We start from the raw sequence: 22,554 nt of genomic DNA, 5'->3' as shown, positions 1-22,554 counted from the left end.
ATTGGAGATAAGGGAGTTAATATATGTACAATATTTGATTCGGCGTGTGGGTATGTTACATTTGGAAAATCATATGTAGACATTTACTGTAATAGTTGTTTTCGGACTTTTGAGATGGGATGTGTTTTCATGCATTCTAATCCAATCATGACTTTGGATAAAATAAATAAAGGAGCATATCTTAATAACGGGTTCTTATAGTTTAGTTTCACTTCCAGTTCATGGGTCGAGTCTGTTAATAGTTTAGTCTTTTGATCTTGAATTTTGTTTCATCGTCAGGCCCGGCCCTAACCAGTGTTAGATTTGACCATTATCTTTATAATGAAAGTATTTAACACTTTGTTGTGGTCAGGAAGTGGTAACGAAACAAGTAACTAGAGTTCAAGTTTGTAATTAGAAGTTAATTTCATCTACACCTTGTAATGGTTCATTGGTTTGTACATTTTACATTTACATTTTGCCTTTGTTCACATGAAATACTCTGTTCTGAAACTGAAAGTTATAGGTAAAAAATGGTCAAGAATTACAGTTATTTATAACAAATATACATCTATTCAATCTATTTGCACAAATGAATTGCAAGTATAAACGAACTAGATCAAAAGTCTACTACAGTGATTATAATGTTTTATTTTCAAAACTTCAGAGTTGAAGCTGCCTTGTTTATCCTCTGAGCACCCAATTTAGGGGCGGAGGCAGGTTTCGCCCCTCGACCTCGGCCAGCTGATAAAGGCTTGGCCCTTGTGGTTGGTGGTGGTGCTGCAATGGCGGCCCACGGATCATCATTATCAATGATACCACTCGCGTTCGAATTCTTCAAAGGCTTTGCACCCACTTTTGGTGGTGGTGCAGCAATTGAACCCCATAAATCATCATCATCATCTGCATCTTTCCCCACATTTGATGTAGATTTGGGCCGTGGAATTGAAACTAAAACATCCAAACACTCATTAATCAATAGCCAATTATTATCATTATCACTATCACTCACAATAAAAATAGAAACAAAGTGAACAGTAACCATGATGACGTCATAGAAATTTAAAGAAACAAATATGTCCAAGATTTCTATGATATTGGGTTATAGCAAGTGGGTTAGATAGTTGTGAAACCCAGCTTGGCTTTTTGGTGTAATCCTAATTTTTCACCTTTTTGGTGAAAATTTTTATTTATTTAATTTCAGTTTTTTGCCAAAAAATAATAATAATAATAATAAAATGATGACGTCAGCTGACATCGTCATCCACTAATTTTTTCTTACATTTTACTTTTTTCCCATGATGACGTCAGGGGGTCATCCACTAAAAAAAATTTACGCTTTTTTTATTCTTATTACTTATTTTTCAAGAAAAATTGTAACCCCGCAACGGGCATTCTTTACTAGTTTAAATCAAAATCAGTACAGTATATGAAAGGGTATCATAGTAATATTACCATGTGATTTTGGTTGTATAACGGGCCGCTTTTGTGCTGCTTGGATATTTGAAAGAGCGGGTGATGGTTTTTCATCTTCTAAAGGTAACATATCATCCCACCCATCTTTTTCACTCTCGTGATCTTCGCGAATACCGTTTTCTAGTTCGCCCCATCCGTCAGTTGAGGTAGGTGATACAGGTGCAGCTTGATCAGCCATATCTTGATCGAAATTGCCGGAACTTGCAGTTCGGACTAGTATTGTACTCGGGGTATCTGATACAACTGTAATCATCATCATAACAAGTCATTTAGTATAATTAATTAGGGTTGTGTGGGTCCCATTTCACTGGGGCAAAAAGCAAACCAAAAAAATAAATAAATAATATTTTTGAAAAATTACTAAAATACCCCCGTGCATAACCTTGTGGATATTACTGTTCACAGGGGTAATATAGTAATTAAAAACTTAAGGGCATGAGATGTAACCTGAGCTGGCATTGGAGACAGCAGAAACAAGAGGCGAGGTAGATTTTGGAGGTACATGTGCAGTTTGTTCAGATGGTTTGCCTTTTATTGTCAACGAGCTCATGGCCCATCTGCATCATAGTAGTACGTTGGACGTCAAGTGATGGATTTTTATACTTTATATAAAATTTTAACGTGCAATAAAATGTTGGAAATAGGCATACCCAAGTATACTTGCGTTTCCTGGAAGTGATGTATTTCCAGAACCGGTAGCCTCGGTGTCATCCCCAGAAGATGTCTAAAACAACATATAAAACATATGATCTAGATTACATATAGTGTAAGGAATATAATCACAAATAATAATTCTGTAAAACGTACGATAAAATGTTAATCTGCAAAACCGTTTCACGTGTTCAAATCTCGTGAGAGTCATAACTCATAACTATAAAACCGTTTGGAAAAAAATACAGGCACACAAACCTTTTCATGGTATTGTTTCACTATCTGCAAAAATTGTTCAACTGCTTGAAAAGCCTTTGATCGAACATCACTGCAAAGGTAAATCAAATTATCTAGTCTAAAACATTTGTTATTTCAAATCAAAGTAGCTTATCGACAGGCAATATAAGTGTCAAAAACTTAAAATAATTGAACAATGAGTGAGTAAAATACGATCTCACAGCCATACACACAAGGTGTAGTAACTTGTATATGCAAGAAGCATAACACTAGATCCAGTAATTTAACTTATAAAAGGGGCAAGTAAAACTACCAAACACAAACGACTAGTAAGGTACTCGCGCTATGCAGCAACACCTTATATATAAAGACGGTTTAAGTTTATCGTAATTGAGTGATAAAGTTTGTTTTATACTGTGTTTTTTTTTTTGAAAGGCAATGTTAGTGGTTAGAGTTAATTCACGAAAATCCCCCCCCCCCCCCCGAGACTCGAACCCTTGGTCTCCTCGAACACCATGTTAACATGGTGACCAATGAGGCAAAGCCCCTTTTATACTGTGTTTTATACTGTGTTTAAAAGCCAACAAATTTCTTTTACTTATATGATAACTGTTGAAACAATAATAGGAGTTAACTGGGGTTACAGTGAATTAAATGTCAAGTATTTTATGTCCTTAAAGTATCATTAGTATGATGGGTACCGGGTACATCGTATACTTGGATTGCATTTCTAAATACAGGTTGTCTCTAAAATTGACAAAAAATTTGGTGGATACAGAAAATAGTCAAATTATAGCTAGGTTGTATGTAATATAAATGAACCAACTCTTAAAAAATATATTCTCAATTTGTATCTATTTATTTGTAGGAGTTGAGCGTAGGCCTTAGGAATCCAAGTAGGAGATATTTCAGATTTTCGTTTGACTTAAGACCAACCCTTGTAGCGATTGTATATGTTTAATTACCTATTTATATATATTTTCTATAAGGGTGTAAGGATTATACATTAGGGTAGCCAAAGTAAGGATAATAACCTGTCAGGATCAATAGTAAGTACAACTACATTCGGAAGTATACGGGCTGCTATTTCTTGGGCATCATAATAAGAACTGGTCGCACATAGAGCCATTATACCTGCCATGTCACAACTTTAATTAACTTCATTCATCCCTACTTGAAAGGGGCAAAAATAAGATATTTCTAAACAGAAGAATTTGCTAAATATCTAGTCAATATATATTATACAATCTAAATTTACCAGCTCCTCGGGCAGGGGGAAATGTATCACGCAAAGCGCGGACAGTGAAAGCATTAATCAATACTCTTTTGCGCGTCTGCAATGAACAGAAATTGTATGTGTCACCAATTATATAAATTTCTGTATGGGGCAGGATCAATGGGGAAGTAACCAATCGGGGGAAGCAAATTTTTTTTTTTTTTTTCGTTTTTTGAAAAAACTTTGTTCACGAACATTATAGATTGGATGAAAATATGAACATTTAAAAAAGACACTTCGTGATGAATGTTATTATTTAGGCGGGAAAACGATCGACAAAAATAACATTCAAGATAATATTGATCGTGAAGAATGTTAACGTTTTTTTCCATGTTTTGTGAAGTAAAATTTAACCCGATTTAGAGTTTAGGGTTTTGGGTTTATTCCATAAACCCCAAACCCTAAACCCTAAACCCTAAACTCTAAACCGTTCGTGTTAAAAACTCAATCTGAATCCTAAATCTAAACCCTAAACCCTAAATTTCTAAACCCTAATATCTAAACCCTATAAACCCTAATATATAAACCCTATAAACCCTAATATCTAAAACCTCAACATACGCTCGAAAAACACGATAATTGTTATATATTAATTCTTCGAGCGTTTTCCCGCCAAAATAAAAACAATTATCACATAGTGTCTTTATTAAATGTTCATTTTTTCATACAATCTATAATGTTCGTGAACAAAGTTTTTTCAAAAAACGAAAAAAAAAAAAAAAAAAAAAAAAAAAAATTTCTTCCCCCCGATTGGTTACTTCCCCCTTGATCCTACCACATTTCTGTATTTAGTGGAAAACAAACTGTTAAATGTAACTTTAGTGTGTCCTTATTGATTGAAAAGAACACAAAACAAGTATACTGACCCCTTCATTGAGATGGCTAGCGACATTCCCGAGTAGTATTGTGGTATTTGTTCTGATCGCTGGTTCCTCATCCACCTGCATCATAAATGAATCTAAAGGTCAAGTCAAAGTATAAAATAAAATCCAATCATGATGTGAAATTTTCCGTATAGAAAAGTACACATTTTGTTACAAGAATGCTAGAAATATTATAAGGGTATACAAATTTTTAAGAAACAATGAGTATCTTACTTGGAGCTTTGAAAGATACTTCAATAGTGACCCTGATAAAGTGCGTTGGGACAGCTGTAAACCAACAGTAAACAACCAAGATTATAAGAAATAACAAGATATAACTATAATAACTTTTTATCCTTATATAGATAGAACTATAATAACTATATAACTATATAACAATAAAAATAAATAGAACTAGTTGTGGTGCAAACTACACGACCATGTCACCAGTTAAGATGCAAACAGAGAGCTATAGATATGAAAATACCTTTGGAGCAAGAACAAGCATGGATTTTAGAGTCAGCTCACGCAGAAAGGCAGACGTGTCCGAAAAGCCTGTAGCAACATGCGGGTACACCTAAACACACAAGCATTAGCAGACATTCTTAATATAAGAAACTAAACAAAAAGTGATAACAATCAGCTAGTTCTTTTTTTTACAGCAAGAATAATTTGATTCTTACTTGCTCATCAACAACTTGAGATGAAAATGAATCCCCATACTGATTGATATGCTGAAGAAGACCAACTCGAATAGCTCGGTCATCAGAAGCAAATAGTTTCACAATTGTTGGTAACACCTATATCACAAATAACCAAAATTCAAGACCAACTCATAACGTACGTCACCTAGAACACCGCAAAGAATAAAAGTATAATATAATATATAATATAATTATAAAAATATAACCTTTTCGTTGAATTCCTCTGATGAAAGCCAAGCACCCATTTTTAGGAATGCAGTCAAAGCAGGTGCAGCAGCTGAACCAAATTCTAAGGCAGAAGCTAACAAAGGAAGTAACTGCACATTCCAGATAAGAACTAGCATGTTTTTATTATTTATTTATTTTATTTTTATAAAAGGCAAAACTTTATGAAAATTATACTATACCTTTTTCAAAACAATTTCACGAGGCAGCTGTTCTGCTAGAGTTGGAAGTTTCCGGAAGAATGTATCTTTTTCAACACTGTCCTTCAAGTTAAGTATTTCCATGAAATGAATGGTATCCACCAACTTGTTCTGAAAATACTCTGCCATACAAGGCTTCGGTTTTAGCATTTTAACTTTACAGGTTTCATGTAAAACGATTAAAATACAATTAACATAGACATTAGATTATTAAAAAAAAAAAAAAAAAAAAATCAGTAGAATAATAATAAGTTGAAGTACAAGATGAGAATTAGAACAAACCACAGTTCTCGGAAAGCTTTGATGAATTTAACCTGCGAGAAGGCATAGAACTCAAGAGTCGCTGGTAATCTGGAAGTAGAGACTGTCAGACATGAAATAGACAGATTTGTTGGTCAAAGTCAAAAATTTTCAACAATTTAACATGAATTTAATCAAGAATTTTTAAGAGTTCTTGAACAAAATGAGCAATTATAGGTATGTTTTAAGACAATTATGTTAAAGTTTATGTTTATGGTTTTCTTGTATATATACAAATATGAGAGTTACAGTCATAATAACAATAATATGCTGACCTTTGGTATTGAAGATGTATTCCGCAGCTCCTCAGTCTTGTTCAGTTTCGAACCCGTGAAAATTTCATAGATGAGACAGCCTGGTAAAACATGCCACGTCATAGTATAGTATATGAGAGTACATACTAGCGTTTATATATATCAGCTCACAAACTTTACAAACTAACGAGGCAATAAATGTTACCTAAACCCCAAGAATCAATTGCCCATGGAGGAGATTTTCTGATTGTTCCCCAGTCAGACTTTGCCAACTCCATTGGTTTGTATTGCGAGCCGATAAGCCATTCAAATTGCTGGATCCAGAAATGAAATTTAATAAGCCCAATATGGTGCAAATAAGCATTTAAGGTGATTAAGTTTGTTAAGGTTCTAACTTCTAATAAACTTCAGCATAATGGGTGGAGAGGCGATGAACATCAGGATAGGTAAATAGATATAAGATATTGTTTTGGACACATGCCAAATCACAAGAAAAAAAACTCTAAAAAGATTATCTACATGAAAAAAAAGGTATTGCCACTTAAAAGTTGTTGTTTCTAAAAGGTAATTAGGATATTTGTCATTGTTATGTTCTATTTCAGCGCAAAATTTCATCAGATAACTGTAAGACGAATCATATGTGTAAAATGGATATACTGAAGGAGTACCAGCATCGGTCCGGTAGACATTTCATTATTTCCATCGAACTCAGAAAGAGCATCAAAAGCATGCAATTTCCAGTCCAAAGCTGGAGTGACCACCACACTTTCCAGACAAACATTACCATGAATCTGTATGAAACAGAAAAAAGTAACAAATCAGTTCCTAAAGTATCTTAAAGAACTTAAACACATATTTGTTAGCAGGCATCAAACTAAGACATACCCAAAGTGTTGAATACAGTATATTAAAAACTCCAACAGATGCAAATGTTATGTATCTACTGATAAACTGCTTGAAATTACTTAGTAAGAATCATCATACCTAATCTCTGATATAACAACTAAGCCTTCCTTGAAAATTAGATTGGTTTGACCAACATTCAGATGTTGATGATTTGGTTTTAACATGGGTTTATTGCAATTTACAGTCTTGGTTTTTCTTACTTACTGAATGAAATGGTAGAGGAAGTGGTTGGTGCTATATGCCTATATCTTGTGGGGAACAGTTACAGGTCCACTAAACGAAACTTACATGTGTATCTTGAATGATAAGTAAAAACAGGGACTTTTATGTATATTTACTTAAGCCAAGGTAACTAAACTAACATATTAAAGCATCAATTCAAATATGATGCCGCCAAAAATTACAACGTGGGGGAAATGAACAGTTTTCAAACTACAGAAGCAAAAGAAACTCTAGAAAAATAACCGGTATATCAGAAATGTAGTTCACTGACAGATATGAGAATTTTAAATATTTTGAGTAGTTCACCCTTTTCATCATTTTATAGGGTTTATCAATGCAAAGGTTAAACCACGAATCAAAGTAGTTAGTCGCTGTTTCCTATAAAAATGTCACATGATGAGGTAAGCAGTCACGATACGATTGGCTATACTTACAAGTTTGCAATCATTATTAAGGAAGCTCACAGCTTTTGCAATGCGGTACAGGCCCCAAGCATAATATTCGTTCCTGAAGTAAAACAATAATAAAATTATAGGCAGATCCATGTACAACAACATGCGAGGTTGCAATAAGTAGTGTGTATAATCAGACAAAAAATGCAGCAGATTCTAACTTAAGAGAGAAAAAATACTTTGGATGGAAATATTTATTGTTTAATTTTCTTGGTATCAGTTTTAGTAACTAAACCATGCTTAGTTGGAATTAAGTAGAGTTTCACAATAATACACAGAACAGCAATACAAACCATAATAGAGCCAGTTGGTTATAATCTATCATATTATACAGAACAACTACGCATTTATGAGCTCATGATCACACAGTGAAGCCTTGGCAGGTAATGTTAAGAGTTGTAGGTGAAACAATACTAGCTCAAAAACAAAAATAGAAACAAAAAGAACAAACAATCCAGTTATAAAATGAGCATGTGTACCTTTGTGTACCTTGTAATCCTAATTCCTTGATCTTTTCAGCCAGTGGCATCACAGGTTCAGTCACAATATAGATAACAACCTTTGTAGATGACCCGTCTGATATCTCAGCTTCTGTACTATAAAGAAATGACAAAACATTTGGATGCCTGACCTGAAATTACATAATACAGGTTTACTTCGACTCGACATAAAACAGCAACAAAAAGGTCACATGATATTCAAGATTATTGATTTTACATAAACTAATTGATACAAAGATTGAGGAAAACTCAAGATTGAAATCAATGATACATATCACACAAAAGATGCACACATAAGCAAATGAAAGAATTATATTTCTCATATATCAGTGTGCAGATAAAGTAATGCATGACCAAAATTTTAAACCTTTGGATGAAAAGTTTCGGAGACATGTACTACCAAATATATGACGAGTAACTTACTGTTCGAAGCCGCTTAACACCATTTCGACCGGCAGCTAAATGTCCATCGTTGGCATTACTTCCTGTAAGAGAAAATATTGATACTAGGGATCCGTCATCCTGGAAGAAAAAATTAACTGTTACAAGCCAATTGACTTCCATAAAAAAAAACAAAAAAGAGTTACATATCTTGATTGAGTGCCTAAAGGAAAATGTGACTCAAATCTAGCTAAATACCTACTGAGACTTATGTTGCAGTATTTCAACATGCGATTGTCATTAAATCAATTAAGCAATGTGATCTGACCAAATGTGTTACTATTAGGATATGTAATTCACAAATAGCAAACATTAGAATATATACATATACTTATAAACCACATCAATTATGCTCAATCATTGTTTCAAAACTTGTAATAATCACAATTAGAGTCTCACAATCCTAACCTAACCATGAAAAAAGCCCTAATAAACTACACTTCCCTGATCCTACTATAATAACATAATACTCAACATTACTTACACACTACGCTACATAGAAACTCAATTAATCAGTTCCAACAGCATAATTGAGTCAATTAAACAACAGAAATTCAGAGCCATACGGAATTCAGGAATGCAAATACATATACAAATACATATCGACGATATAATAAATAATAAATAATTAAACAAATAAATGTGAGATGTGTTGTTACTTTAGAAGTGCCTCGAGAATGTGTCCAAGATCCCCAAGCGGAAGAATAAGGTTCGCCGATGTTATAAGGCAAATCTTTAACTCCGGCACCAGATCCGGAAACCACGTCTTTCAAGAATTTAAACATGTGCGATTCAATTGAACGCTACCAATCGATCAAACGATGGATCTATATAAGTTTTGATTGATAATATTGCGATTTGTACAGAGCAGACACACGACTCACGAGAGAGTGAAGACAAGTGGAATAGAAATATCGTTAAGACTGTTAATTAACTAGTAAAAGTGACGCACGGTGGGTTTCGGGTTGCATATCATTTTTGACGTAAAACAAGCTTTGTTAGGGTTGTGTTTAGATACACGGGTTAGTACCTAGTATGCATAATGATTTGTTTTTTGAAAAACGTCCGTTTCGCGTATAGTTAGTTGCGTTGGGTTCGTAAGGTTATTACGAGTTAAACGGTGGCATCAGGAAAATTTAAAGCGAATTGAGCGATAAGATATGCTCTGTTAAAAAATTGGGTGGAAATAAAATAAGGATTTGTCGGTTTACACCCCTCTTTGGGGGTTTGAAATTGCATGATGCTCAAAGTTTTGGGGGGTTTTTTTTTTTGTTTTTTAATGAATTGTCGTTTGGTTTTGAGTTTTTGTCAAAACGACCAAATCACTCATGTCATTTAGTATATAAGGTTAATAATTAATTAATAATAATAATAATTAATATATAAGTTTAAACTACGAGTAACTTATTAATTACTGTATAAAATAAATAAATTATTAATTATTAATTAAATTAAAAATTATTAAATTATTAATTATTTGTTATAAATAATGGTGTATGCATTATTTTTTTTTTTTCAAAAAATCAAGAATCAAGAAGTATATTAAAACAAAGGCGCTTTAACAAGATGAAGATACCAAACACGAGCATAAAACGATATAACCAATATCAAACACAATCGAACTAACTAAACTGAAAACCGCAAATTAAGCCTAAACAAACCAACGTGGCATCAAAAACCAAAACTTAAACGTCAACCACAACCTAAAACATGGGAGTTGGCGTAGTGGTGGTGACCTGACTTTCCATATGAGAAGTCAGAGGTTCGACTATCACTCGCTACAATAATTTCCCTTGTTGTTACCCGCTCATTTCATTGGCCTCGGAAGTTGTGGACATCTTGCGTTCAAACCTTACCCGAGGGGGTTTTACCACACGTGATACCCATGTGGATTCGTCGTGCGGTTTCCTCATGTGCGGCGGTAGAACTGTAATAGTTCGACCAAGAAAAATGATCGGGTAAGTGGGTTCCGACATCGAGTTCGGATCCCCGTTAGTGACTCCCAACCGTTGTTCAAAAAAAAACATAACCAAAATGAAGCCCGAACACCAAACAGACATAAGAGGGTTCGTAATCCAACCTCCATAATAATTGATGCATTAGTTAGAACTTGATCTCGTAATTTTAACGTCGTTTGTAATTTAATCCACATAATGTTTTTATCAATAAAATCTACAAGAGTGGTAGAGATCCCGAACATGTTGTTTTAATAAGCTAGTTACGCCAGATATGCTAAACAAGTAGTTCGTAGTTCCCCAAGTCAGCGGTCTCGCTATTCCTGATGATCATGTTAGGCAAGCTAATCACGCCTGCTATGTCAAACCTTCATTGAATGGGAATAAAAATTCGACGGCATCTAACTAAATACGGACTTTTTATGAATATATATATATATATATATATATATATATATATATATATATATATATATATAGTAGAGGGATCAAATGAGAACATTTTTAGAATGAGAACTCTGAGAACTAAGGTATTCGAGCAAAAAAAATGACGCGGCCGAACAAAAATTGTTCTAGTCGAACATTTTTTATTTTTGGATTTTAGATGCATTGTTAGCTTGTTCTACATTTTACGTAGAAGATGATGATAGAACAGCATGTAGAACATGCTGTTCTACACTAGTTTTACATCATTTTTCATCAAATTAAGTTAGGGTTTAGATTTAGGGTTTAGATTTTAGGGTTTAGGGTTTAGATTTTAGGGTTTAGGGGTTTAGATTTAGGGTTTAGAATGAGTTTTTTACACGAACGGTTTAAAGTTTAGGGTTTAGGGTTTAGGGTTTAGGGTTGAGGGTTTACGGAGTAAACCCGAAAACCCTAAACCCTAAACCCTAAACTCTAAATCGGACTAAATCAAAAAAAAAAAAATTGAATTTTGAAAAAAACAGGTGAAATTCGAACAAAAAAAATAAATTCGAACCAATTTTCGTTCTACAATTTTGTAGAACCGAACCAAAATTTTGTAGAACCGAACAAAAAATCAGGCGGCCCAACAAATTTTCCCAAATTCGAACCAATTTGCGTTCTACAATTTTGTAGAACCCATCAGAAAATGTAGAACATGTGATTAAATGCATCTTAATTTTTGTTCGACCTAATTTTTTTTGTTCGGCCGCCAAAATTTTTGTTCGAATTTCGATTTTTTTGTTCGTCCGCCAGTTCTCAGAGTTCTCACAGTAGAATAGTTCTCAGTGGATCCCTCCCCTATATATATATATGTTCAAAAATTCAAATGAGAAAAACAAAAAAAAAAAAGACGAGAACTGCGAGAACCATTAAATTACAAGGATTTTTTGTCATGACCGAAAAATTTCGACTAATTTTGAACCAAACTCTAGATACGATTTAATATCTTTGACACGATAAGCAAAGTCTGTAAAGTTGAGTCTCAAAATTTTTGAACTGTTTCATATGTTCAATTGACCTTCGCCCATTCTCGACGATTCACGAACAACTATTTGTAAATAAATACATATATAATTAAATGTATATATAAATAATAATTTGAAATATTATATGATTTAATGGTAGGAAATAAATATGTAAAATAAAATGCAATGTAATAAAAATATTATGTTATTAAATATAGATATATAGATATTTATATTTATATATAAATAATACTTGTAAATATATAATATTATATTTATTTGTTTAAAAAGATATAATTAATATATTTATTTACTTAAACTTATTAATTAAGATTGGTTATATATATATATATATATATATATATATATATATATATATATATATATATATATATATATATATATATATATAGAAAGAGAGAGAGAGAAAATATATTAAAGATAAATGATTTCGAGCTTAATTAGTAAACGTCAGTAGCACTCGGTTGATGTTTTGTTAGTTTTAATATAGATATTGTACATGTACATGAAGGATTAAAATAAAAGTTGAACTGTAAATTGATTACGAAGATTTTAGATTTGTTAAAAATATTTTATACCTTTTTAGTTCAAATTTTAGTACTCCGTACATATTATTTGGTACAGGAAATAAATAATTACCGAACCTTTTTGAACAGGTTCCAAACAGTTAATGAGTGAAATAATTAATTATATTTAATCTAAAAGTTTGGGATTTTTAGGAACACTTTTATATTTTAACTGTTTAGCAATGAACCACGATATAACACAGTCCGTGGAAACTGTCGGTAGTATGAGACAATTTGATGGCTGCTTACTGTATTCTTTTCATATTCTCACGTTTCACTTATTGAAAGATATTAGAATATATTATTATTATATTTATTATTTTATTATAAACCTATATCCATATATGTCATACGTATACACTTGCATATAGAATTTAAGACATATACAACCATCTTCACCCTTTGCCTTCTCCTCTTTTTGTTCGGGAATCACCACAACTTCACCATCATAAGTACACCATCGCCTACCACCTTTTAAACCACCACCATAATCACTCTCTCTCTCCCTCTTCATATTTTTTTGCTTTCTTTTTCTGTTGGATTCGTGAACCATGAACCCAGCTGCAGCTTCTTTTTCTGTTTTAACCCTCACAAAACTATCACGACACCCTATCCTTCTTCTTCAATTAGCCGACACCGGGAACCACCTTGTTTTCCTATTCTTGTTTCTTTCTTCACAAACCCACTTCATCACCCCATTCAACAAACCTGCAACACACATTTAATATCACTGATTTACTACGGTACGCGTTATCAAACCCAACCCAACCATCTCTGTATTGCAACTAACACGACTAATAATCGTTGTTGTTTTCCAGTCACTCAACCACCATTAATTATTTACCTGTTTACGAAACCCAGGTCTCCACCAAGACGAGTATTTGATGAGGTTCCTGTTATTGTAATGATTTCTATTTCATCTTGAATCAAACCCAAAACAATCACATACCTGAAATAACTATATACTGTTGCTGCTATGTCCTCGTTTCTTTTTCCATTATTCGAAACCCACCTGCAATGATTTACGTCGATGGTGAGTGAACTGAAGACCCTACCCACTGTTTTCTGTCGTGGCTGCTAACCTATTCCTTAATCCATGAAAACAATTAATGGACTTAAAAAAATTTTTTGGGCTGTGGACCTATTTTAGTTTAGGCGTTTGAATTGTTTATATGATTGGGCCGAAATCCAACTTGTGTTTCCATTTGGGCCGCAGGCCACACTAGTATTCGGGTTATACTTAATAACGATGATGATAGTATATGAAGAAGTAATACAGACGAGAAAATGAGTTAGATAAATTGGTCAGTGATTTAATACAGAAAGAAACAGTTGGAGGAGTGGTTTAGGGAGTATTGGGGTTAAGCGAGAGGTCACGAGTTCAAGCCCGGTTCGTGGCACTTTTTTTTTAGGAAAGCTTTTGGAGGTAGTTTTCTTGATTAAAATTATTATTATTATTGTTATTATTATTAGTAATATAATTGTTATTATTATTATTACTAGAATAAAGTATTAATGATCATTTATTATTATTATTATTATTATTAGCATTATAATTATAATTATTTTTATTATTATTATAATTATTATTATTATTATTATAATTATTATTATTATTATTATTATTATTATTATTATTTTTATTATTATTATTATTATTATTATTATTATTATTATTATTATTATTATTATTATTATTATTTGGTTAATATGTTGTTAAAATTATTGTCATGAACATAAACTTTAAGTATACTTGTTATTATTTAGTTTTACTATTATTATGATTAAATGATAAAATTATTATTATTATTAAGTATCATTACTATTATTAATATTAAGATTGTTATTATTATTATTATCATTATTATCATTATTAAAATTATCATTGTTATTAAAATTATTATTTTTATCAGTATTATTATTATTACCATTATTGTGATTACAGTTTTTATCATTTTTATTTAGTATTAATATAAGTATTAATTCTACAAACAAAAGATACTTCTATATAACAAGTATATTATATAGTATATTTTTACTAAGTTACATATAACTTATACATATATTCTAACATATTATAGATAATAATATAAGTACATACGTAAAAATAAATATTAATTTTAATATTATATATATATATATATATATATATATATATATATATATATATATATATATATATATATATAACATTAAGTTAAAACTTAATATACTAATATATTATAATAAGAAATATATATAAGAAATATAATTTATAACACTAATAAATATATATGAAATTGTTCAATTTTAAAATATATGTGTTAATATATATATATAATGATATAGGTTCGTGAATCCGAGGCCAACCTTGCATTGTCCAGTATCGTCGTATGCATATTTTTACTACAAAATATCGTATCGTGAGTTCATTTGATTCCCTTTTACTCTTTACATTTTTGGGACTGAGAATACATGCGCCGTTTTTACAACTGCTTTATTAAATGCTTTTGAAATATATTTTTGAACTGTGAATACATGAAATGCTTTTATAAATGTTTGACGAGATAGACACAAGCAAAACATTTTTCGAATGAATTATTATGCAGACGGAAGTTCTGTGGATTATTATTGAATTAGTTGGAAGTGATAATTGCCACTAATTGTTGTGAATATTTTTTCCCTGATTATTATTGCTTGGTAACTTAAGAATTAGAATTGGGTATGCTCCTAATTCACGCGAATCCTAAAGGTAGCTACCGGGTTTAACACCCCCACCCAGAATGTTCACTGGACGGAAGAGCTAGTGGGCGTGGTGTTTAGTACTTCGAGGTTTATATATTATACAGACTAGATGTTCTGTTTTGGGGATATTATTGATGCGCATTATATGTTAAGGTCGGTTACCAAGCCAAGCTATGAAAGCAATGAAAAGTGAATGTTATGTATCGAGAGAATGATTTTATACACAAGTTATGTGTATGTTATTTTTGTGCACGAGATATGTGTACGGTTACTAAGATTTATGAAAGATGATTTCGTACACGAGAAAGGTGTACTGTATTTAAAATATATCGCATGTACATTACAGGTGGGTATAGAATTCGGGCCCATTTGTACCATGCAGGATTTAAATCTTGTGGTCTATCAAAATGATGAATTTTATTGTTTACGATAAACTTATGAACTCACCAACCTTTTGGTTGACACTTGAAAGCATGTTTATTCTCAGGTATGAAAGAAATCTTCCGCTGTGCATTTGCTCATTTTAGAGATATTACTTGGAGTCATTCATGACATATTTCAAAAGACGTTGCATTCGAGTCGTTGAGTTCATCAAGATTATTATTAAGTCAATTATAGTTGAATATATTATGAAATGGTATGCATGCCGTCAACTTTCAATGTAAAGAAAGTTTGTCTTTTAAAACGAATGCAATGTTTGTAAAATGTATCATATAGAGGTCAAGTACCTCGCGATGTAATCAACTATTGTGAATCGTTTATAATGGATATGAACGGGTCCTTTCATTTTTCACATTTTAGTAGGCTGAATCACATATAAATGTTGATGGAGAGTAAGATTGAACAAATAATTGTTTGAAAAAACTTATAGTTTAATTATATAATCAATATATAATTTCTCGTTCACTTTTGCAAATGTGTTTGTGTAACATACGAACATTTCATATAATTCACAATTGAACATGAAATTTATGGTTGTGAACATTTCTTTGCGATTGATATGAACATTAGATAATACTTATATGCAATTTGTTGAATATAAATGCATATAAACCATGTAATTAAAGAGTTATCGCAATTCTCGTTCTTTTTGTAGTTCTCGTTTGAACCTGCCTATATGTGTGTGTACTTGCGACAAATTTATGTTTCACCATGAGTTACAATTTTTTTAAGTAATTAAAGTCAAAATCATGTGTTATGACTTAAGACTAAGGATAACATCTTATAAACTATTACTTATACAACTATCATTGGTTGGTTACAAGTGAAAAGAAGTGATACTTCATATTAGTTTAAGTTGAACAACAATGACTAATCTCGTGTATATGAAATTAGGGGTGTTCAAAACCGGATATCCGAAAATTCGGATATCCGAATTTTGGATATCCGAAAATTCGGATAGTGAATTTGGTCATCCGATATCCGAATCCGAAATTCCGGATATCCGAAATTTCGGATTCGGATATCGGATTATCCGAATATCCGAACTTTACTTGAGATCAAAGAAATCATATATATGAATTGCATATATCTTAATACAGATCTTTAATTTTTGAAGCTTAAACAACTACCAACATGAAAATGAAGGATTAGTACCTAAATAAATAGTAAACAAGTAAGAAAAAATGAAGGCTTTCCGTAGTAGATTTGTATACCAAATTAATGGCAGTTAGAACAAGTGGGAATGTAAACTACAAATATACCTACCAAATTAATGGCGGTATCCAACCTTATAAACATAAACAAATGGGTATATAAACCCCATATATGTCAATGTGCCTGAATTTCGTATATCTCACGAACAATTCGATTGATGAAGATGGGAGATAAGGTAGGAATTGATGAAGGTTAAAGCAGCAATTGATGAAGTGGATGTGTCACTGAGAGCCAACGACAGATATCTCACAAACACAAACTTCAAATAATCAAGATTGATGAAGGTTAAAACACCGATTGATGAAGATAGAAATATTTAGATCTAGGGATTACGCATCACAGTGATTGATATATCAACATTGCAGCCCAACGATTAATATATGCGCCACTGAAGCAGCCCAACAACCCAATACAACACTAAAATATAACATAAAAAATTAACAAGCATATATATTTTCGGATATTCGGATATCCGAATATCCGAAATTTTTGTAAAATGCTATCCGAAACCCGAATCCGATTTTCGGATATCCGATTTTCGGATATCCGATTTTTCGGGTATTTTCGGATCGGGTTTTCGGATTTTTCGGATTGCGAATTCGGATACGGATATTTCGAACACTCCTAGTTGTAAGTTACTTGTTATAGTGGTTGGGTTTAACCTGTTTATTATCGCTTAAACTGATTAGGATTTTTTCCTAACATATCAAAAGTTTTATCGTAATTGTATCAGGTGCCTAGGCCCTAGGTGGGCCATTTGTTAACTACGTTTTCACCTATATATATCAAATCTTGGTGACAAATTTGAAATCTTTTAACGATTCCAAAGAAATTAATCTCGACCCTTTTGGACCCCTGATGCGCCAATCACCACCGTCCGCCGCCGCCACCACCACCACCACAGCTCTCTATGTGAGAAAAAGACAGAATAACATAAAAACCTACAAATCTGATTGGCTGCTAGTATAAAATAATGAAGAAAAAAAAATACATAAAAGGAAGTGAAGGTACCTAATGATGCTGCGACGTGAGTGTGCCATCATCAAGACTATTTTATTAATCTTCTATACTTCTATCTATATCTATATCTATAGTTTACAATTTTTTTAAGTAATTAAAGTCAAAATCATGTGTTATGACTTAAGACTAAGAATCACATCTTATAAACTATTACTTATACAACTATCATTGGTTGGTTACAAGTGAAAAGAAGTGATACTTCATATTAGTTTAAGTTGAACAACAATGACTAATCTCGTGTATATGAAATTTGTCAGAGGTAATATGTAGACCGTCGTTTTCTTATACCGAAATAAAAAGTCTTTTCTCTATTCGCATGTAGAGAAAGTCATATATATAACGACTATGCTTTTAATTGGACGTCAAAGTTTGTTATTGGTTGAAGCACCTTTTCAAAGAAAACGGGCGTAATGATTTATCGAACAATTTCTAGAATTTTTACCCCATTTTCAACCAACTTTCAATCCTACTCACACACATTACCCAACACCCTCTCCCAACACATTCCCTACTAGGTCCCTTCATCCCAACACCTCATTACTACTCTTCATCCCACCACTTTTTTCACGTCAGATTCATCCCGAGAAAAAGCCTCACGACCTTGTCACGTTACCACCAACACCTCCACTACAAATAGTTTATGATGTTGAGCTTTTTGTAAACTTATTGAACACATATGGTTGCTAGAATTGACATCGTTTTCTTAAGGTAACTCACACATTACGAAATTATTTTTTCTACGAAACTATACATATAATCGATACCTGAACTTGAACCCGTAACATTTTGATCAGAAAAATACATAAATACCACTAGACTATGGGTATGTTTGATTTCCTGTTAATAAAATGGTTAAACGTTAAATGATGAACCATTCAACATTCAGCATTAAGCACATTTGTTTATATATTATGAATGGGATATGATGTTGAATGGTTCAGCATTCAATAAATACTCTCTTACCCATTAAGGACTTCAATATTATGTAATATCATCTTTAACTAAAAGAATCTTACACCATTTGTGTCATTCAGAACCAATTTTAACTGAAGGAATACTCTCTCACCCATTAAGGACTTACTTTTATGTTTTTTTTCCTTTCTTGGTTATATTATACTAGCAGCCAATCAGATTCGAAGGTTTTTATGTTTTATCGTTTTTTTTTTCTCACACAGATATGAGGGCTAGTGGTGGTGGTGGTGGCGGACGGTGGTGATTGGCGCATCAGAGGTCCAAAAGGGTCGAGATTAATTTCTTTGGAATCGTTAAAAGATTTCAAATTTGTCACCAAGATTTAATATATATAGGTGAAAACGTAGCTAACAAATGGCCCACCTAGGGCCTAGGCACCTGATACAATTATGATAAAACTTTTAATATGTTAGGAAAATATCCTAATCAGTTTAAGCGATAATAAACAGGTTAAACCCAACCACTATAACAAGTAACTTACAACATTAACTAAAAGTCATGTTAAAAAACCCAAAACAAATACAAACATAGCATAAATAATAACTGAAAGGTTAAACACCTAGTTCAGCTACTACAATAAGTTACAATCGATCTGCATGTTTCACAAAATCAAAAGTCAAGTTCGAATCTCAAAACAAGCTAGGGTGGATTTTAATTAATTATTACAACCACTTGATCGATCGACTTGTCTTGTTTAGCATAATGATAACTATATAATAATAACTTAAAAGCTTAAACCCAGGTCGGCACTGTAAGAGTGGATTTTTAATTGTTACCAGGAGCATCATTAACCACAGTAGTTTCTGGCACTTGGCCTGCAATACCAACACAAAACTACCAAAAAAGAAACATCAGTAAGCTAATTTTATTAAGTATTGTGTTTATGTAATAGTGTCTTGCTTTTTTAAGCTTAAATAAGTAGGTCTAATGTGTTTTAATAATATACCCGTTCTACTTGTTAATGACGTTTTCATGATCATTGTTCCCCACACCATTTACAAAATCAATCATCATCAATTTAAAGATGCTTGTTAAAACTGAATTAAACCAAGCATTCCTAACATCTAGACGAGTTGATAACTGAAAAGCTAAACCAACCCAATAGAAGTCGATTAAATTGTATACCATAAGAAGCTGGGACCACCGTTTCAGTTGATTCACCTTTTTCCTCAGTCCGGTGGCGCTTGAGAACTGGTTCATTGCGCTTAGCAGAATGATATTCACGATAGCGCTCGATCACGCATGCAGTATACACTTCATCTGGCAGCCCTATTATCATTAAATAAACAAAACAAGTATCCATCCATCCATCATGAGCACAAAAGTTTAAGTCTATACTATAATCAGACAACTTTATAAATCAAGGATCAAGATTTTATTTAAAATAAAAATAACATCCATAACCAGAAGAAGGAGAGGCACATACCTGTTTTGGGGTTGCATACCTTGAACACACGCTCAAGTGGGTGTTCAACGGCATACTTTTTATACATATCGTCTTCTTCTTTGGTATCTAATAAATTTAACCATAGGTAAAGTTACTGAGAGTGGTTGGTTCCTATTAGTTAACAATAATAATAAATAAATAAATAATGGGTGTAAAACCATAAGATCAGGGATTTAGTTTACTTACAACAAGTTGCTTCTGCTGACGTATCTGCTACGCTACACAGCCAGGAGCCAATTATATCGGGACAGCCAGTTTTTTCCAACATAGCTAAAATAGATGCTTGACCTGAACCAGCATGCATAGTAAAATAATAATTAATGTAATAATCATAATCATGAGATATGCATACTAAATAAACATACAACAAAGGAGTGAAACTTGTTATATAAGTAAGTAATTATTATTAGATATAATCAAAAAAGAAGAAATAAAAGAAGAAGAAGTTTATTACGAATTTTTTCATAATCCGGACTTTCCATAAGTCTTAAAAGCTTCTTTCTCTTCTCTATCTCCTCTTTCTTTTCAGAGAGCCGCCTCAATTGATACAGCTCTGGATGGTTTCTTCGAATCTCACGGATTCTCTCCAATCTTCAATTCATACGGGCGGCTAGGACGCCAGCGGGGACCAACATTTTCCATCTTTTTGTTTCTGCCAAATTATTAGGGCTCCAATCGATCAAACTTCCGGTGGTGGATATATGTTTAAATATATATAATAATATAAAAAAGAAAAAGAAAAAACACCAACTATACAACAATCCAAGATGAAATATTCAACAACAAAATTCAATGAAAAAAAAAAATTTAAAATAAAATATTACCTGTATATTTTGCTTTGCAGATGCAGAAATACATGTAAATTAACCTTTATTTTTTATTAGTAACTTGATTCAAATAAGTTAATAGTCCAACCAAAATGATGCACAGGGCTGATATTTGCAACTTAATTCTTCTTACCTATTACTAGTGTTTGGATCCAAAAGCTTTTTTATTTTATTTTTTTATATCTACAATAGTATAACGCTACAACATAATAATAGTACTATAACACTACATCATGATGAACCACCAAATACGATACACACATATACATCAATATTTCAAACCAAACCCACCAAAGGTGAATACCTAGAAACAAATTTATTTATATAATATATTTTAACTATTCATGACAAAACCCTAAATCCGATATAAACAAGATGAAACCCTAAATCCGATAAACAAGATGAAATATATAACAGCAAAATTTATCAAATGAAATAATAGATAGATAAATAAATAGACAGAAAATACCTGTATATTTTTCTTGGCAGAGCTTGGATATTGAATGAGAGATGACCACCGGTTCTTTATTTTATTTTTATTTCTATTCTTTTTTATTACTAGGGCAGTAAAAATGGAGGAGAGCCGGCTCACCCATCTTGCGACTTCTAAACTCGACTTAAAACCCATGTGGCCCAATTGAAAGCTCGATTCCAAATCGCCCATATCAGTGTTTGAATGAAACTAGAGTTTTTTTTTTTTTTTTCCTTGCTAAATCTTGAATTTATGGGCTAGAGTTTGAGAGTACGTTTCAATGAAATTATCTAGAGCTTAAATGTAGTTAGAGTTGAAACTAATTTTTAAAATAGGTAATTGAAAGCTTATTATTTTTTTTTTATAAGTGTTTGATAAATTAACTGAAATTTATTTTATAATTGATAAGGTCTACTTTTTTCATAAGCTAATGTAAGGATCTTAATATATAAGAGTTTATGATTTTCCTAAACTCTACTTTTTATGTCTATTAAACGAAACCGTATTAAAATCATTAGCTAGTTAAAAGCATCCTTAAGTCAAATTTATTTGATGCCCAATTGAGATAAGGCAATACAACTTCAATTTTATAACTAGTTAAAAGAAAAAGAGTCGCAAATTTGCAACTTCTTATTCATGAAATTAATTTGGTAAAGTGTTTAGCATAAGTATAAATAAATGCTAGTCATCACTTATATGAATTGTTTATTCTTTCGTTCTATATATACTAGCTTAAGGCCCGCGACTTCGCGGGCACTATTGTATGTGTTTTATGGTT

General features: G+C 32.1%; 2 protein-coding genes across 4 annotated transcripts; both read right to left on the bottom strand.

The window, feature by feature from the left end:
• Positions 1 to 460: 460 nt before the first annotated feature.
• LOC139861386 (uncharacterized) lies at positions 461 to 9,597 on the bottom strand. The gene is made up of 21 exons (XM_071849767.1): positions 9,346 to 9,597; positions 8,669 to 8,767; positions 8,225 to 8,376; positions 7,728 to 7,800; positions 6,834 to 6,956; positions 6,371 to 6,479; positions 6,187 to 6,266; positions 5,894 to 5,975; positions 5,594 to 5,733; positions 5,393 to 5,503; positions 5,166 to 5,282; positions 4,970 to 5,059; positions 4,717 to 4,770; positions 4,486 to 4,560; positions 3,602 to 3,677; positions 3,378 to 3,477; positions 2,365 to 2,434; positions 2,106 to 2,179; positions 1,903 to 2,012; positions 1,435 to 1,698; positions 461 to 930 (listed from the first exon to the last, which is right to left on the bottom strand). The coding sequence occupies exons 1-21, from the start codon at positions 9,469 to 9,471 to the stop codon at positions 635 to 637; spliced, it is 2,421 nt and encodes an 806-aa protein (XP_071705868.1). The 5' UTR covers positions 9,472 to 9,597; the 3' UTR covers positions 461 to 634.
• A 9,932-nt stretch (positions 9,598 to 19,529) lies between these two features.
• Positions 19,530 to 21,902, bottom strand: LOC139862803 (uncharacterized). Of its 3 annotated transcripts, none has more exons than XM_071851433.1 (6): positions 21,774 to 21,902; positions 20,932 to 21,129; positions 20,664 to 20,765; positions 20,457 to 20,543; positions 20,129 to 20,299; positions 19,530 to 19,864 (listed from the first exon to the last, which is right to left on the bottom strand). In XM_071851433.1, exons 2-6 carry the CDS (start codon positions 20,957 to 20,959, stop codon positions 19,818 to 19,820), a joined length of 435 nt encoding a protein of 144 aa, XP_071707534.1. In that variant the 5' UTR covers positions 20,960 to 21,129; positions 21,774 to 21,902; the 3' UTR covers positions 19,530 to 19,817. The 3 variants fall into 3 exon arrangements, with proteins under 3 accessions (XP_071707534.1, XP_071707536.1, XP_071707535.1); XM_071851435.1 differs by having other exon boundaries at positions 20,192 to 20,299; XM_071851434.1 differs by lacking the exon at positions 21,774 to 21,902 and adding an exon at positions 21,302 to 21,572.
• Between the last annotated feature and the right edge of the window lie 652 nt (positions 21,903 to 22,554).

This window comes from Rutidosis leptorrhynchoides, chromosome 8 (genome assembly GCF_046630445.1).
Source record: "Rutidosis leptorrhynchoides isolate AG116_Rl617_1_P2 chromosome 8, CSIRO_AGI_Rlap_v1, whole genome shotgun sequence".
NCBI lineage: Eukaryota > Viridiplantae > Streptophyta > Magnoliopsida > Asterales > Asteraceae > Rutidosis > Rutidosis leptorrhynchoides.
This window is presented reverse-complemented; position numbering and strand designations above follow the sequence as displayed.